The sequence below is a fragment of the Haemaphysalis longicornis genome, unplaced genomic scaffold (assembly GCF_048455015.1).
Source record: "Haemaphysalis longicornis isolate Haplotype H1 unplaced genomic scaffold, Haemaphysalis longicornis Haplotype H1 scaffold_6, whole genome shotgun sequence".
NCBI classification, from domain to species: domain Eukaryota; kingdom Metazoa; phylum Arthropoda; class Arachnida; order Ixodida; family Ixodidae; genus Haemaphysalis; species Haemaphysalis longicornis.
The window spans coordinates 58950801-58967913 of NW_027526407.1; the positions used below are offsets into that span (position 1 = coordinate 58950801).

The 17113-nt window shown below is 49.3% G+C and overlaps 1 protein-coding gene across 2 annotated transcripts in view; it reads right to left on the reverse strand.

The window, feature by feature from the left end:
- LOC144142759 (uncharacterized) overlaps positions 1-17113 on the reverse strand; it is a 46468-nt gene that overhangs the window by 28186 nt on the left and 1169 nt on the right. For both annotated transcript variants that reach the window (XM_077674457.1, XM_077674458.1), the window contains exons 2-7: positions 13516-13912; positions 10762-10852; positions 7128-7396; positions 3995-4105; positions 2681-2881; positions 769-939 (exon numbers count right to left, since the gene is read on the reverse strand). In XM_077674457.1, the coding sequence (XP_077530583.1) occupies positions 769-939; positions 2681-2881; positions 3995-4105; positions 7128-7396; positions 10762-10852; positions 13516-13842 (1170 nt within the window). In that variant the 5' untranslated portion in view covers positions 13843-13912. The remainder of the gene's footprint in view (positions 1-768; positions 940-2680; positions 2882-3994; positions 4106-7127; positions 7397-10761; positions 10853-13515; positions 13913-17113) is intronic.

The following is a 17113-nucleotide window of genomic DNA, read 5'->3' on the forward strand; positions in this document are numbered from 1 at the left end:
CCTCCGCTCATCTCTCCGACAGCTGTGCGCAACACTCTCACTCCGTCTCATTATCATAAACAACAGCTGCGTGCGCGCGCTTCGCTCGCTTCGCTCCACTACCGTCGCGCAAGTGCGCGCATGCGAGACTCTCCTCCGCTGTCTCCTCTCCTTCAGGCGCTGTGACTATAAAACGGGTAGCGCGCTGCGGCGGTTCAGTCAGCGCTCGCTCTCGTTCGACTTCGCGTCACTTTGCTTGATGACTGCGTGCTTGACTCGATTCTTCCGATGAAGACGTGATGGAAGCGATGGTCCCTCCAGCAAGTGGTGTGACACAATCCAATACCAGCGTCACTCCAAACGCTAAAGTAAAATTACGCCCATCTTCCCGCGTATGAGAACACCCGCATGTGATGGAATGCATCATACACGTTGACAACACGTTTCACCCGATTTAGAGAATCAACCTAATGAAAACGCCAATTGAACCCCCCGATGCGTCGCATCACATCAGGGTTCCCTCGCGGGAAGATGGGCGTAATTTTTGGTTTCATTAACTGCTGTGCAGTCGCCGCAAGGCTCACGCTCACGTGCGTGCACTCGGCAATTTCTTGGTATTTTTAACTTAGGACACGAAAAATTACGATTCGCTGAACAGCTTCCCCGTTAAAAATCACCCCGCGGAACCAATCAGAACGTCGTACAAATGTTGTGCCCAAGGTGCCACACTAGGTGCCACACATATCGCGCAACAAGGGAAAGAAGGAGTCAAAGGGAATGTAGGCCCACCTGCAGTTGAATTTTCATGGCCCGCTCAGCGTACTTCAGCGTGTTGTGCGTCTCCGAGAAGCTGAGTTTGGAAGGGGAGACGGCCGCGATCATGAGGGTCTGGCAGGTGCCGCCCAGCGAGTCCTTCAGGATGTGCGTCAGCTTGGAGTTTCGGTACTGCACCCGCTGCGCCTGGAAAAGGCAAGGAGGGCCGCGGATGTCTCTCTGACAGCTCAAATACACGTCGCGCGCTTTAACCTCACTGAAGGAACACGGGCAGTACACAACTGCTCGCTCACTGGGCACTAGGGAAGACTCTCTAAACAGCACAGTCGATTTTGGCATCACATGGAAAGGAAAGAGCCAACCACACCCAGGGCACCGTGAATTTGATTAAAATCGTTGATTAAATTGTAATTGACATAATTTTATAGGCCATTTTGTAAAGCCCTGAACAAATCCCCCTTCCCAGTGAGACACTGGAAGTGACGTAACGCAAGCGCAACAAACCTACTGCATACCTGCCAGGTTCGCCGAGATGGCATTAGGGAGAGTCCAAGAGATGGGGGGGGGGGGGGGGGGGGGCGGGGCGAAGTAGGAGGGATACAAAAATTAGCAGCAGCAGAATGGAATGATTAACATTTACATGCATTTCTAATTTAGTTACAACACTACAACACAACAGAGTAGGAGCTGAACTGTTTCGTCCAAACTACTAACGAGCTACACGACTGGTCAGCTGCTAAATCTTCGATGCGACTGACGCCACCTTTTTTAAGAACCCCTGGGAGTACTGCCGAGCATAACAATGTTCGTGCCTGCTACACTTCGCCAAAAGAACGCGACTGACCTCGGATTGTGCGAGAACTTGATGATCGGAACTGGGGGCAAATTTTATTTACCATGCTGAAATGCCTCTCGCATTCAGCGTTTCTGTGGTACTGACCAGTTGAACTTGCGTGCATTGCCAACTATGCTTTACAAGTTATTACGATGTCCAGTGGTGTAGGATGCGATTGGGTTGTCAGGTAGCCCCAACGCAACGTGGCTAGACTGGGAGAAAGGTTTAGACAAACACGGGTGTGTATTCGAGAGATTTTTGTTTCAACCATACAATCGTACAAAACCATCAAAATCCGGGAGTCTCCCGGATAATTCGGGAAACCTGGCAGGTATGCTACTGCCAACGTCCACTGCCTAACTGGAAGTACGTCACAATGAAAGGGACTCAAAATAGACGTTTTCAAAACGGACAGTTACGAGAATACCGCCCCTGGGCCATGCGTCGCGATGTTCCTGGAGAAATACCATGCATTCCTAAGGAGACTCTGTGCATTCTTAGGGAAACGGCATAAATTTTTGGAGAAGTGTCATTGCAGTTAGGGAAGTGCTATACATCCTTGCGGAAACACCACACGTTCTAAGGGAAAGTGCACATTTTTAGGAAAAACACCCCAAATTGTTAGGGAAATGTGATACGCTGTTAGGGAAACGCTATACATACTTGCAGGAACAATGTGTTTTCAGGGAAACTACATTTTTTGGGCAACGATATAAATTGTTAGGGAAATGCTATACATTAGTATAGGGAAAACACTATGTTCTTGGGGAAACACCATAAATTGTTAGGAAAATGCTAAACATTCTTTCTGTCCGTTCTAGGGGAAACACCAACTGTTCTTACAGAAATGCCATAAATTGTGAGGGGAATGTGATACACTGTCAGGGAAATGCTACACATTCTTGGGAAAACACCATCTGGTCTTAGGGCAACACCATGAATTATTAGGAAAATCTGATAGGCTGTTAGGGAAATGCTATACATTTTAGGGAAACCCCGTCTCTTCTTGGAGAAACACCATCCGTTGTTAGAGAAACACCACAGATTACAAATGCAAAAGTGAAGGCCCCAACACGAGCAAGCAAGGCTCACCCCGTTCTTGGAGAGCGCGTCGATGCAGTTCCCCAGGGCTAGCAGTGACAGGTTGATCTTGGTGCCCTCGCGCAGCCGAGCTCCATTGTTGCGGCTCACGGCCGCCGCCCGCTCAGAGCCCGCCAGGTCCACAAAGCTCATCTTCGAGGCACGGATGTTCTTCGACGTGCCGGTCACATTTTCCGTCTGGCTGACGTAGACCTGCCGCAAAAAGGAGAAATGAGAGCAGAAAAAAAAATTAAAGCCGTTCCACTCAACGTGAAAGCTGATGGAAGTGCATAGAAAATGATTCGCCAAATTGGGCTGCAGCACCGTTATATGCTCACTGATACCACCCAAAGCAATTTAAATTTCCCGCCATCGCAGTGCTCGCGTGCCCATGCCTGAAAATGCGCCAGCGGGAGTTCTGTTCTTTTTGTGTTTGCTTTTTTCCCCCGCATGTGCCGGCGTTGCACTGTACTTTTTTTTCACTTATTTTCGCAATAACCAACCCAACGAGTGTTCCTAACTCAATGAACGCAGGTGCTGCCAGTTAATTATATATATATATATCTTGCCTCAAATGTACCTGCAGTTTTTTTTTTGCACTAAACAATGGGGGGATGCATGGCACGCGCCAGCGTTTCACGAGTTTTGAATGGTTATGATTATTTAAACTGCTTGGTTTTCGATGCCTCCGTGGGACACCATACGACAGAACGCTAGGCCCCACTTGGGCCCGTTATCTCGTGGCACCGCCCATTGCGGTAGTCATTTGACACCAACCATTACAGCAAGCTACGACAACAAGGCGAGCCCCTAAAGTGCTCTGCACTTAAAATAGTTTATTGCCTCCGTCCACCGCCGCAAAATAGGGCACAGCGTCTGAAAGTAAGGACAACACCCTAAAAAATAAAGGTAAACCTAAAGCCCGTGAAGGGAATTCAGGCATACCAGCGTGGCTGATGGTACGGCACCCAATCAGTGCTCAAATGGTCACAGAAACCAGAAACCCACATGACAACTGATCACCAGCGACAGTACTTTCTAATACCAAGGCAACTTGAACCACAACTGCTTTGGGATCCAAGGCCTTAACACGAGCAGAGGTAACGCACTCGCCAAAGCGTGGCGGTGCAGACAGAAGGGAAGTGCGCTTGCCTACTAAGCTAATCCAAGCATCCATGCCAGAATTTTGAAGCATGTAGGTCAGGACAGGAGGCATACATGCAAGGTGTATTACAGAACCCCTGTCAGGTACCCCAGTAGTGCTTCCAGCATGAGAAGCATGCAGAGTGGATAAACGGGGCAGACGAAAACGCTGTGTAGGCCTACCTGGAAGATGGCGTGGGACCGTGATGATTCGGCATTGGCATCTGTGGCGTGCTGCGTACGGTTGCGGTTGCCTCTCAGCAGTAGCTCTAGGAGGGCGTCTGCTTCCTTCACCTGGTCGGTAGAGCAACAGACGTGTGTTTGCTATTTTATAGACGTGTGTGTTCACTGTGATGCACTTGTGTACTATACTCAGTGACAACTTAAGAGCGGCACCGGAAACTGCCGCTGTGCCTTATTACCGTAGCCGGATGTTTCTCCGCGCGGCGCGGGCATTACTGGGAATATTTTGAACATGGTGTGAGCCGTTCCCGTGATGTTTTTGGACTTAATATGCTTATAAACGACTCCAGTGACGACAAAAACTGCGTGAGACAAGGCAGACGATATCACGTATTCATAGCAAACCCCTTTCAAAACGCGCGCGCACTGATGTCACGGGTCTGGCGCTTTGGTGGAGCGATACACTACATGAGGTGGTGCCGTTCTTGAGTTGTAACCGAGTATAGTGCGCAGCGCTTTGGTGCCCTGTTCAGGGGTTTCACGGCGGCGAAGGCGTCCGCAAAACCGAGCGAGCGAGCGAACAAGCCACCCCAGCAGAAAGAAAACTGCCTAAGTGTGAGGGGGAGGGCGGCACACGCTGCTAAGGCGTCATCTCCCAGTGCGTAGGCACGGCTCAGTATGTCTCACTGCCTCCCCCTCGCGCTTTCGCCGGCCGCTGCTCCTCCATTAGCGGCTCGTCCGAACAGCGTCACATTTGCACGGGAGGTTCAAACAAGATTTGAGAAAGCATGGTCGCTGGCAGCGAGGCGCTACGAAATAACGGCAGAGTAGCGCCCGTCGCCGTACGTTCGCTGATCCAGCGATCACTTCCCGAGAAGCAGCAGATATGCACCATGACCGAGAATCCTGCAGTTCGCACTGCACACAAATTTGATTGATTGTAGGGTTTAACGCGCCGACACAACGCAGGCGATGAGGCGCGCCGTAGTGGAGGGCTCCGGATTAATTTTGACCACCTCGGGATCTTTAACGTGCGCCGAAATCTCGTACAAATGGGAGTTTTTGCTTTTCCCCTCCATCAGAAAAGCGGCCGGGAATCAAACCCGCGACCTCGTGCTCAGCAGCGCAACGCCTTAGCCACTGAGCCACCGCGGCGGGTTGCACACAAATTTTGCATTAGAGAGTACAGTAATTGTCGTTCAATTTTTCGTAAGTAGAATTTAAATTCTTCGTCACATCACTGCAAGAAAAGACTAACGGAACACCCGCTTTTATTTTGTTTAAAGGTGTGCTTCAAGGGAGTTGTTTCGAAAGGGAGTACGAGGAAAAAAAATACAGCCTTGTTCAAGTTCAAGGAACTAGCCCTTGGTAACTCTCACCCCTAACACCAGCTAGGTGAGGGGCTTCTTTACATGCAAGAATGTTAAATAAACTTTCGAATTTCCTGCTACAGCAACGTGTTGTGGGCAGGAGTGGCATTATACGGGCCCGCCCGACACGCATGGTTACCGGTGTGTTAACTGCCCCTCAGCATTCAAGTGATGCAATCAAATGTAACCAGAGGCCCAGGCATGTTGCTTGGCAGTGGCTTTTGTCGGCCTCCGCCAATTGCACAAACTTCCGTGACCTAGAGACCTCACCAGAAAGCAACCGGGGAGTTGCCACTCCACCTGTTTTCCCGGATATCTCCATTATTTCTTTAATTGGTGACATCGTTTCGCGGCAAAGCCATCTTTTTTAGTCAATTAAACTTGTATTTTGTGTTCATGGCCACTTTAAAGGGGCCATGCAGACAAAATACAAGTTTGTTTTTCATGTTTTATAGTGGCCCCAGCGCTTGTCTGGCAGCAAGCGATGCTGTATTCACTGAGAAATTTATCAACTCAAGTTAAAATTTTGATTCTCCCACCAAATCGTGTGTTTTTGCGGTCTGCAATGACATCATAACAACCGCTCTCCAGCCGATTGTTTACCGTTAGTCAATCTAGATGGTGCCACCATACCACGAAAGGCAGTTTTCTGCCTTTGCTGCGTTTTTGACCGTATTTGTACCTGGCTTGTTTTTGTTGAGGTAGAAAGTTATCGTTTTGCGAGACATGGTGTTCACTCGACAAATATCGTCACGTAAGGCACCATCGCTTATGCCATTCAGCCAGTGTCGTCCGAGACAACCCCAAAGTGCCACAGTGCTGTGCAGCTAAAACAACCATAGCGCGCACAGTACCAACAGCAGTGCACATCGGCACTTCTATGTTCATGCGCATTTTCTTAACTCCCACTGTTTACGCCACAATTCTTACTGCTATAAAAAGAATGTGTCCTTAATTTAAAAGCAAATAGCTTGTTCGGCAAGCTTGTACGCCCTGCCTAATTTTCATTTGCTTTTGGTGGCCTCAGCCGATCGCAGAGCTGCCGCATATGACATCATAGCTTCTGTTGCGGGAAATGAGCTAGTGGGTCACATGGTCATTCCCTTTTTTTTTTCCTAAGCGAAGTTTACGTTAAAAGTGGCGTCGGTACGATTCTAATGAGGCAATCTTTGAAATGAATTAAACCTGTGTTTTGTCTGCATAGCTCCTTTGAAGGAGCCATGAATACAAAACACAAGTTGGGTTTATTAGAAAGACTGCGTAGTCCCGATAACAACGATACCAATATCATCGCAATCTTCGAACAAATAACGGAGATATTAAAGGAAACGTGTGAAGCAGTCACGACCCCCTAGCCAATTTCCCGCAACTTTTCTATGACGTCACGGAACCTCGTGCGACTGGCGGCCGCCTAACTGACCTGTTGCGACGACACATGACTGGACGTCTGTAATGGGGCCTCTAGTTCCATTTGATCGCATCACTTGAATGCTAACAGTCAGTTAACGCACTGAAAATTATGTTTTATCGTTGGCCCGTATGACGTCATTCTTGCTCATAGCACGTCACTGTGGCGCTAAATTTGAAAGTTTTCAAATACTTCTTGCTTTTTTTTCGTTAAAAAAAACATATTTTGTGGCTGTAATGGAGCTGAGTGAGATACTCAATCCTATTTCTTTCAAATTAAACGAAGTTGTATTTTCTCTTCACGGCTCCTTCAAGAGCTGTGGATTCTGGAAGAGCGACGCGGACGCACCACTCACCCGGTGGGTGGAGAGGTTGGAGATGACGATGCCCTTGGAGGGGTCGTCGCGGACCACCAGCGGGGAGCCGCCGGGGCAGAGGAGGTCGCGCACCACCTCGTTGTACACCTCGAAGTAGGCCACGGCCACGTCGCACTTCTGCCCCTCCGACTGGAGCTCATCCACCCGCCGGTAGAGCTCGCTCACCGTCAGCGACACCACGCCCGGGCACTCCTCCGAGCCCAGCATGGTGAACGTCTTGCCGGCACCCGTTGCACCGTACGCCAGCACTGGAACAAGAACACAGCGAGGGGAAACCCCCAAACGTTTCAAGCTTCGACCCAATGCATCGCTTCTTCTGGACTACGGCAGTGGGCGAGAATGGCTGAGCTTGTGCACACAGAGAGGGGGAGAAAAAAAATGGCTGCGTATCTGCTCCTTTCGTTGCAGGTGTCGACGAAAGACACCTGCAACGAAACTGGCGCCCCTGCCAAGTAAATGCCTCCCTTCTCTTTCCCGCTCACTTCTCGTGCGCTGTTCCTCTCCAGTCTTGTTCCTCCCATGTTAACACGCTGGAGGTTTTCTCAAGTCAATTAACTTTACCGCGTTCCCAGTCGGCTGTCTCGATGCCAGCGCTGCTGTACAGTAGAGACGCGCGCGAATCGAGGCACTCTACTACAACATTTATAAGACCATGTTGCCCTCTTCCATGAGCGTTCTAAGCGGAACGTGGATCCCATCTAGTGGAACCTTTCACTGCTACTGCCATTTGATTTCTTAGATGCCGCCAGGAGGTAGCGCTGGCAACAGCACGCGACGGTTTTCTGCAGTTGATGTAGTATTTCATTTGAAAAATTAAGCATCCATGAATTTTTTATTAAAGGAACACTAAACATCACTCATGTATTTATTTTATGCTTTATATTTGCATAATGTCGTGTTCTTGTTCAGCAATGTTGACGAGTATGAACACTGACACTGGAGTTAGACGTTTAGATTTGGCTGTGGGTATGCAAGACTATTGCGCAGCTTCAGTTTCACTTTGGCCGGGCGGCTGAATCGAGTCAGACAGACAGACCAAAATTTGTGTTTAAGTAGCCCAAGAAAGATTATTGTTTTTAAAACTTATGCACCCCTCCAGTCTGCAGAATTAGATGACCAGCAAAGCTGAGGTGGAACGGAATTCTGAATAAAGGTACGGACTCATTTGGTGTCTTGACCACTGCGACAAAAGGTACACACCCATATTTTTTTATCTCGTCTTTCTGGTTCTACACACCTCACTGTGGACGAGTGCCGTAGCCCTGAGGAGTAGGACGAAACTAGACACGTGCGACATTTCAAAGTACCTGCCACCAGGCGGAAAAAACTACACGCCGTGCAATGTAGCTGCCACTACGAAACAGTGGAAAGGAAAGGAAGCAAGGCACACATGTGCTTGGAACAACAACAGAGAAAGGGTGAACACGCAAACAAATGAACAAAAGGCACATACCGAATGCCTCGTGCTATGGAAAGCCTTGCGCTTCAAAGAGACGCGAAGCCTCTGGATTGTACTCCCGTACAGACAAATATTCTGCCTCAGGGAGCCGAACAAAACTAGCTAGACACGCAACTGGAGTGCGGAGAAAGAGGGTGTATTGTGCTTTTGTTGCGGGAGCATAAAAATACGCGGAACCTTAGCCACATACAGGATTTTCAGGCACTGCTGCTGTTGTCTGGCCGCATGCACTGTCCCAATTGTTCACCAGACACTACTGTCGTCAGCCGTTGAAAACCTTTGAAAACCAGTCGCTACTAGCCTTCATGAAAGGCGTTTTTAGTGTAAATAAATTATCCTGCCTTAGCTGCCCCCCTTCCCACTCACAACGGCCCACGTCAAGAACTTGCGATGCTGTTGACCTTTCGTCCGCCAGAAGGATTGACACTAACATTTCTCCGTGTCTCTTGTCTCTCAGTGCACTCCGCACCACTCTGCTAAACTGGATTCCCACCTGTGTGATGCATTCGCAAATTTTTTTTCTTTTTCTGGAACACACATTCAGCTCAATCACGCAGCAGAAGGGTTTCAGTCGAAAAAATTTCCTACCTACACTGCGTTCGAGCTCAAAATTACAGCAACTTGTGCAGTATAGAGCAATGAAAAGCTTAAGTGACTGACGATCGCATGTACTGCTGCTGTAGTCCAGAAGCTACTCTAAACTGTAGGCATAAGCCGACATGATGCCGACCACAAACAACACCCAACCAGCAATAATAATTCACGCACCAAAAGTTTCTGCAAGCAATCACAACCATTTTTTGGGGAGGGGGGTCAAGAGATGGAAAGACTGCCCATGCCAAGAGTGCAGAAAACCAGTCTGAGATCTGCAAAGGCTTCCATAAAGCTCCTGTCAGTAAGGTACGGGACAAATCAGCCTACAATGCCATCAAGTCTTATACCCTGTCATATGGCTAATCTAATGACATTTAGAGCGAGTGACATTAGCTGTGAACATCATTAGTGTGGCATTAGACGAGAATACTAAATGACATTTATGTGAATGGCATTCAGAGATTGATCGAGTTCAGTGAACACATTTGCATTAGCTTTCGAACGAGCGAGTAGCCTCGACAGCAGTGGTCTGTCACCAAACTACGAAGTTTAATAGTAAGCTGTAGTGCACCGTGCGTAATACGTACTGGTAAATTCATATTTTTCTCTGCATTTTGTAAATGCCTTTTTGAGCTTTGCAAATTACACCTTGTTGGGAATCGTGAAGAACCGTGACCCGCGATCACGAGCTGGTGCGCATGAGGAGAGACGTGATGCGCTGAAACCGGTCTGGTGCTCCGCTGGTTCGTCGGCGCCCCCAAAAGATGGCACCACCGGTCTGTGCGCTGGATAGGCGCGCTGGCTGCACGAGCATGTGCGGGCGGAAGACAGAGGGAGAGACTGACCGGAGGTCCGGTCTGGGTAGCATCAGTTGAACAACGTGGTGGTGGTGGCGACCATGTATCTCAGGTGGGAACTGTTTGTTGTGCGCTGCGAGTGCCTGTCTCCCATTTGCGATCATGACCAGGACGGCGCGATTCGTGAACCCCGTCGAACGTTGTGCTCGCATGCTTTGGGATTCCCCAAATAAACGGCTGTGCTTCGGCACTACTGTCTACTGTGTTCTCGTATTGGCGAACCTCGCTGGGCTGCCATAGGTGCGGGGGCCCACGTGGTTGACACACCGGGAGCTAGCGTGGTGGCCTACGCCGGAGTACTGGCTAGGTCGCCAAGAACCCCACATATTCCACAACCTTTGCAAAGCTTCACTATTTTTTCTGCCCCCAAGATACAGATTTGCTACTTGTCATTGCAAGAGTCAATTTATTTCGTTTTAAAGAAGAAAAATGTTTAAGAACATTATGGACGTATCTGCATTACTATTTTGGAAGTCTGAGAGTTGCTAAATCGTCACTGCTATCATTGCCAAATGACATTTGCCAAATGACGTTTGCCGTGTAGACCAGTGCGACCAAATCGAATGCCATTTATGTCCTTTGCTTTCAATGGCATTACATTTACCGTGTGACAGGCGTACTAGCCTGCCTCAACAGTAGCGTAAATAAAGACCACCATCAACCACAACTGCCAGGCAACATCCAAGGACAGAGGAACGCTTACCTGAGCAATTGCAGCCATCCAGCAGAGTCTTGAGCATGTCCTTGGTCGTGTGCTCGTAGATGTACATGTTGTCCTTGCTTTCGTCAAAGACCTGAAAATGCAAGAAAAACACTTTAGAAGCCAAAATCAAGTGGTATGTACTGGACATGCGGAGCTGCCTAGGCAACACTTAACCGACATCAACCCATAACCGCTGTTGACAGGATCCTTCTAGAGACGTGCAGCAATTGTACCTCGCATAAACATGTCCCTCCGCGACCAATGAGCACTTCGCACGATTCTTGCGCAAACAGGAAACAAAAAGAAGTGAGAGGCCACTGGTTGTGTATGCGAAAGCTTTAACATCCAATCAAATGTCTGAGGCACTCTGCTTCTGCCTTGTGGTGACGGACGGCGTCAATTCCTTGCACACTGCAGCAGGAAATGAAAGTAGTTAACACTGGCCAAGCATAGCAATGATTAGTAGGGCGCCTTGCTTTGGATTCTGTTCTTGGTTTGGACGATATAGCGTTCCTGCAAACGATGGCTTGTGTGCGTGGACACACCCACATTTGGGTATCCCTTTGTACCCAAACGGCCACTGCTGCAGAAAGCACAGGCGGGCAGAATTTCATGGTCTTAAGTACGAGGAGTGGTGCATTGTTACACGCAAGAAACTCTGGAGACACTGCATCTCCGGCCACCAAGCTATTGGTTTCGTACAAGTTATTCGCCACGGTGGCCCAGTTGCTAAGGCATTGTGCTGCTGAGCCCAAGGACAGGGGGATCAATCCCAGCCGCGGTGGTCACTTTTCTGATGGAGGTGAAAAGCAAAAGCACCCATGTGTCAATATTTCGGCACCGGGCCTTTAGGTGGTCGAAATTAATCCGTAGCCCTCCACTACAGCGTGTCTCACAGCACTGGTGTAGCTTTGCTGTGTTACACAACAAAAGCTTGAATTGCTTTCGTATAAGTTTTCGTACCGCAGCCAACTGTCAATCACTGTATCACCAGAAAACAAGTGGCACTCCTTTGTAGTTTCCTTTTCAAGCCCACAACGCCTCTAATTTACGCGCTCAAGCTGGGCCTGGGCGATGGAAATAATTCAGATCACCTGGGGCCTTTAACGTTGCCGAAATTGCATACACACAGGCACTTTCGTTCTTGCCACTGGCAGAAGAAGGAAAAATGGCTGCCGCTGTGGCTGGGATTAAACCTGCGACCTCATGACCAGCACCTCAACACCTTAATCACCGAGTCACAGCAGTTGGGGGGCCCCTTTAAACACTCCCACATTTAAAAACAGATCCACGAATGGCGTGCACCATTGTTGCGCTGTTGGACACCGTTTTACGGCATACGAAATTCGATGCTTGTCTAGAGCCCGCAATACTGGGTAAATATTGGACAAAAAAAGGGGGGGGGGGCACAGTTACATGGTCACTGGTTGTCTCTAAACATGAAGCAATTTTTAGCCCGAGAGAACCACTACACGGAGCAAGAATATATAGGAGGCGAAACGGCCCATTTCGACAAGCGTGGGCGAGCGACCAGATAATGTCACAATGAAAACCAAGGCGGACTGCAAAGCTTCGTAGCTGCGATGGCGAACGAGAGGGTACCGGCACCTGATGGACGAAGTAATAGCGGCCGCACTTATTCCGTGGCTGAGCAGTTAAATGCCGATTTCGGCGGCCGCGCAGTTTTTTCATCCGCGGCAGATGGCGCTAGCTTAATGTATGATGAGCGCTCGCGACATTATCTGGCCCCGCTACGAAGCCTAGTTTATTTTTTATCTTATCTTATTCTTGCTCCGTGACCCCTATTAGCTCACAGGCATCCACAGATAAGGGTGCCTCGATCCTTGCTCAAAATAAATCTTGTAGCGGTGCGAGTGCGAGCAGCGGGAGTATGCTTCGCACTAAAGCTCGCTTCACTGCCACAACCCCCGTTGCGCTGTGGTGCCCACTTTACAGTATGGTTGGTGGTAGATGGCCTAGCATAAGAGGCTAGATAGCCCGCCAGGCACCGCAAGCGAGTTTCGTAGCCAAAAAGAAAAAGAAAACAAATGCTTTGCTTTTAAAGAATTGATGCACTGACGCTTCACAGGCGATGGCATGTGCCTTCACAGTGGAAGGCACGTCTTTGTAGTTCACTTTTCCAGCCCACATTGCGTCTAATTTATGCACTCAAGCTATACCTGGGTAATGGAAATAATTGAGATGACCTGGGGTCTTTAACGTTGCGAAACTTGCGTACACACAGGCACTTGCGTTTTTGCCATCGGCAGAAAAATTGCCGCAACCATGACGAAATATCGAACACACGGGAGCTTTTCGCTTTTCGCCTCCATCAGAAAAGTGGCCGCCGTGGCCAGGAATTGAACGCGCATCCTTGCTTTGAAAGAAGATGCAGCACATCTCGCTACGGCCTACTAAGCACTTCGAGCCGTACACTTCCCCTGCATATCGCTGAAGTCTCCAAAGAGCCCCTCTTGAGGCCACTAACTCACGAGGGTGCTGGTTTGGGCCTGTTGGTAGAACACGGCAAAGAATTGAAGCGCTAGGACAATGGGACCAGCGAGTCAACAAGGCGAGTAAGCGCCTTGTGTGTGTGTTGACTCGCTTGTCCTATTGTCCTAGCGCTTCAATTCTTTGCTAATAAGTCAATCCCGAACAATATGAACTCAAGCAACATCCCCCATCTCCCCACTCGGCCCAAAGCCTCCCCTTTTGTGAATGGAGGTCTCACAACAACAACAACGCCCTCCTCACCTTGTCAAACATAAATGTCTGATTCTTGTTTGGCCTGACGAGCCCGCCACAGGCCCGCTGGCCCTGGAAGTAAAAGGGCTCCGCCTCTTCCGCGGGGTCGAACACCAGGCATGCCTCATCAACTACACGCACAACACTGGCGCTGTCCACCTCCCGCTCGTTGAGCGGTCGCACGCGCACGGCGACGTTCACCCGGTTGGACGGCGGTGCCGGGCCCGATCGACGGCGCTTGGGTGCGACAGGCGGCGGCGCTCCTTCGTTTGAGCGGCGCTTCAGCGGCCGCGACGACGGCCCTGCCTGGCTGCCGGACGACGGGTTGAACGCCATTTCGTTCGGCCGAGGGAGAGGCGGACGTCGAGTGCTGCTGCGGACGTCTAGAGGGCGTGTGGCTCGACACCTGCGCAAGGAAGAGCAGTTACGGTGGAATGTCGTTACAGGAGGCCATGCAGGCAAAACAGAAGTTTGGTTCATTGGAAAGATGGCCGCGTTAGAACCACACTGACAATTTTTAAAATCCAGAGCATTTCAGTAACTCACGATGTCACCTGCGTTGACGTCCGTAGTCGTAGTCCGCACCCCTCCCCCTACACTATATAAAAGAAAATACTATCCGGCGCCAGGTTTCGATCCCTCGACCCTGCGGGTGGAACGCAATGTACATGGTGCTCTACCCACTGCGCCACAAAGCCGACACAGAATGGGACGCTACGAACGCGCCTTATATCGTTGACTCATTCAAATTACTGCTGACAAGCGCGCTCTCGTCAGCAGTTGCCACAAGTGCAACAACATTAACGTAACGCAAACTACTTAACGCCGTGCACCCCCGGAAATGCTCTGCATTTGATCGTGCCCCTCGTGAGGGGGATGTTTCGCACTTCCACTGCTCTCTGCGCCCCGTTGCTATAGCAACGGAGGCGTGTCGTCTGCTTCCAGGACGCCGTGGCGCCAAATTGAAACGGGTGGTGAGCGGTGGTGCCGCACGCCACTCGTCGAGACGCGCTGTCGGCAGTGAGAAACGTCGTCGCCACATCTACGATCGAGATAAATAAATGCAAACGTAAAGCGCCAGACATTCGGCGCATTTACCTCATCCTAGCCATTTCCTCGTTTGCACCTTGCCAGCAGTGGGGCGGTGAAGACATTAGGTAACTATCATTTTCCGTCTCGCGCAACACGTTTCTTTACGTGTTATTAACGTAAAGTTCGCTCAAATAGGCTATATAATTAGGGGAAAAAAAAAAAAAAAAGGGAATGGCCATGCAACCCACTAGCTCATTTCCCGCAACAGAAATTAAGATGTCATTAGTGCCAGCTATGATTGGCCGAGGCCAGCAAATGCAAACGCAAATTACGCAGGGCTATAAGCTTGTCGAAGGAGCTATTTGCGCTGAAATTTAGGGCACCTTCTCTTATTCGCAGTATGAATGGTGGGCAAACAGTGGAAGTTACGAAATGTAAACATAGAAGTACCAAGGCGTACTGCTGTTGGTACTGCGTGCACTACGCTTGTTTTAGCTGCACAGCACTGTGGCGCTCTGGGTTGTTTCAGACGACACTGGCCAATTGGCGTAGGCGACGGTGTCTTACTTGGCCATATTTGTCGAGCAAACACCACATTTCGCAAAAAAGATTATTTTCTACCTTGACGAAAACAAGCCAGGTACAAATGTGGTCAAAAACAAAGCAAACGCAGAAAACGGCCTGCCGCGGTATGGTGCCGCCATCTAAATTGACTAACGGTAAACAAGGTTCCCCAATCAGCTGCAGAGTAGTTCCTGTGATGTCATTGCAGATGTCAAGGAAAAACAATTCGGTGAGAGAATTGAAATTTGAACTTAAAGGGGGGCACTGCTCTTAATACAGCTCCTTGTAATTTTCAAGTAAACTCGGTGAAACTTGCCCGTATTGCTGCTTTTCCCCCTTTTAAGTCTGTCAATTAGTTGCCAAGAAAATTAAGGGTAATTAGTCATGTTTGGAGGAAAAATAGACAAAACAGTGTCATAAAACTAATTTTTACATTTTCCAATACTGTGAACCCTGGTAAGTGCAATAAGAGAATTGTTTTTTTTGGTGCACCGCTTGGAACTAATTTTGCAGCTCATTCAACTTTGCTGGCGCCCATACCATGGCTTAAAGGAGCCATGAAGAGAAAATGCAAGTTGGTTTTGTTCGAAAGATTTCGTGTTTTATAGTGCCCCCAGCGCTTGTCCGGATACAAACAGTGCTTTATTCACTGAGAAATTAAACGATTTAGGTTAAAATTTTGATTTTCCCACTCAATCGTGCGTTTTCGTGGTCCCAAATGACATCACAGGAACCAACCGCTCTGCAGCCTAGAATACCTGCATGCACGCATCCGCCGTACAGGGTAGAGACACGTATACGCTGGCGCCGCCATTTTCGGTTGCTCGCTCGCCGCCGAAGCAAGTCATTGTGTCAAAACCGCGCTAAAATTATCGCCGCAACGCGGTTTACTGAAGAAGTTTGAATCATATTGTCTGTTTCGCGTTGCTAGGTCTTGTGGGAAACGAAAAGAATAACGCGTTGAGCCCGTTGGCCCAATTGCGCCGGCACGGGACCGTTCAAAGGTTGTCTCCACCCTGTACAGCGGTGTTGGTTTGTTTCCGCGTTTCTCTACGTTCCGTAACCTAGATGGCGCCACCATACCGTGGCAAGCGTTTGGTTTGTTTTTGCCCGCATTTAAACCTGGCTTATTTTTGTTCTGGGAGAAAATATTCGTTCCCTGAAACGGTGCTCGCTCGACAAATGGGGTCACGTAAGACACCGTTGCTTGCGTCAATCGGCCAGTGTTGTCTGAGACAACCCCAAGCCCCGTAGTGCTGTGCAGCTAAACCAAGCATGCTGTGCGCAGTACGAACAGCAGAACGCATCAGTACTTCTATGTTTGCATGTGCTTTCGTAACTTCCACTGTTTGTCCCATCATTCTTATTGCTTTGTAAAGAATGTGCCCTAAATTTAAGCGCAAATCGCTCGTTCGTCTAGTTTGTAAGCTCTACCTAATTTGCGTCTGCTTCTGCCAGCCTCCGCCAATCGCAGAGCTTAGCTCATGTGACATCATAGGTTCTGTTGCGGGAAATGAGCTGGTGGGTCGCATGACCATTCCCGTTTTTCCTAATTATGTAGCTTATTTGAGCGAAGTTTACGTTAAAAGTGGTGTCAAACGAGACAATCTTTTGAATGAACCAAACTTGTGTTTTCTCTTCATGGCTCCTTTAACCCATACCATGGCTTAAGCAGGTACTGTCGAGAGCAAGTCTTGATTGATTGATTGATTGTATGGTTTAACGCGCCGACGCAACACAGGCGATGAGGCGCGCCGTAGTGGAGGGCTCCGGATTAATTTTGACCACCTGGGGATCTTTAACGTGCGCCGAAATCTCGTACACACGGGCGTTTTTGCTTTTCGCCTCCATCAGAAAAGCGGCCGCCGCGGCCGGGAATCGAACCCGCGACCTCGTGCTCAGCAGCGCAACGCCTTAGCCACTGAGCCACCGCGGCGGGTGCAAGTCTTGATTCCATGCAAGCTGAATCCAAAAGGTATTACAGCACCACCCCGTGAAAACGTGCCCGCTG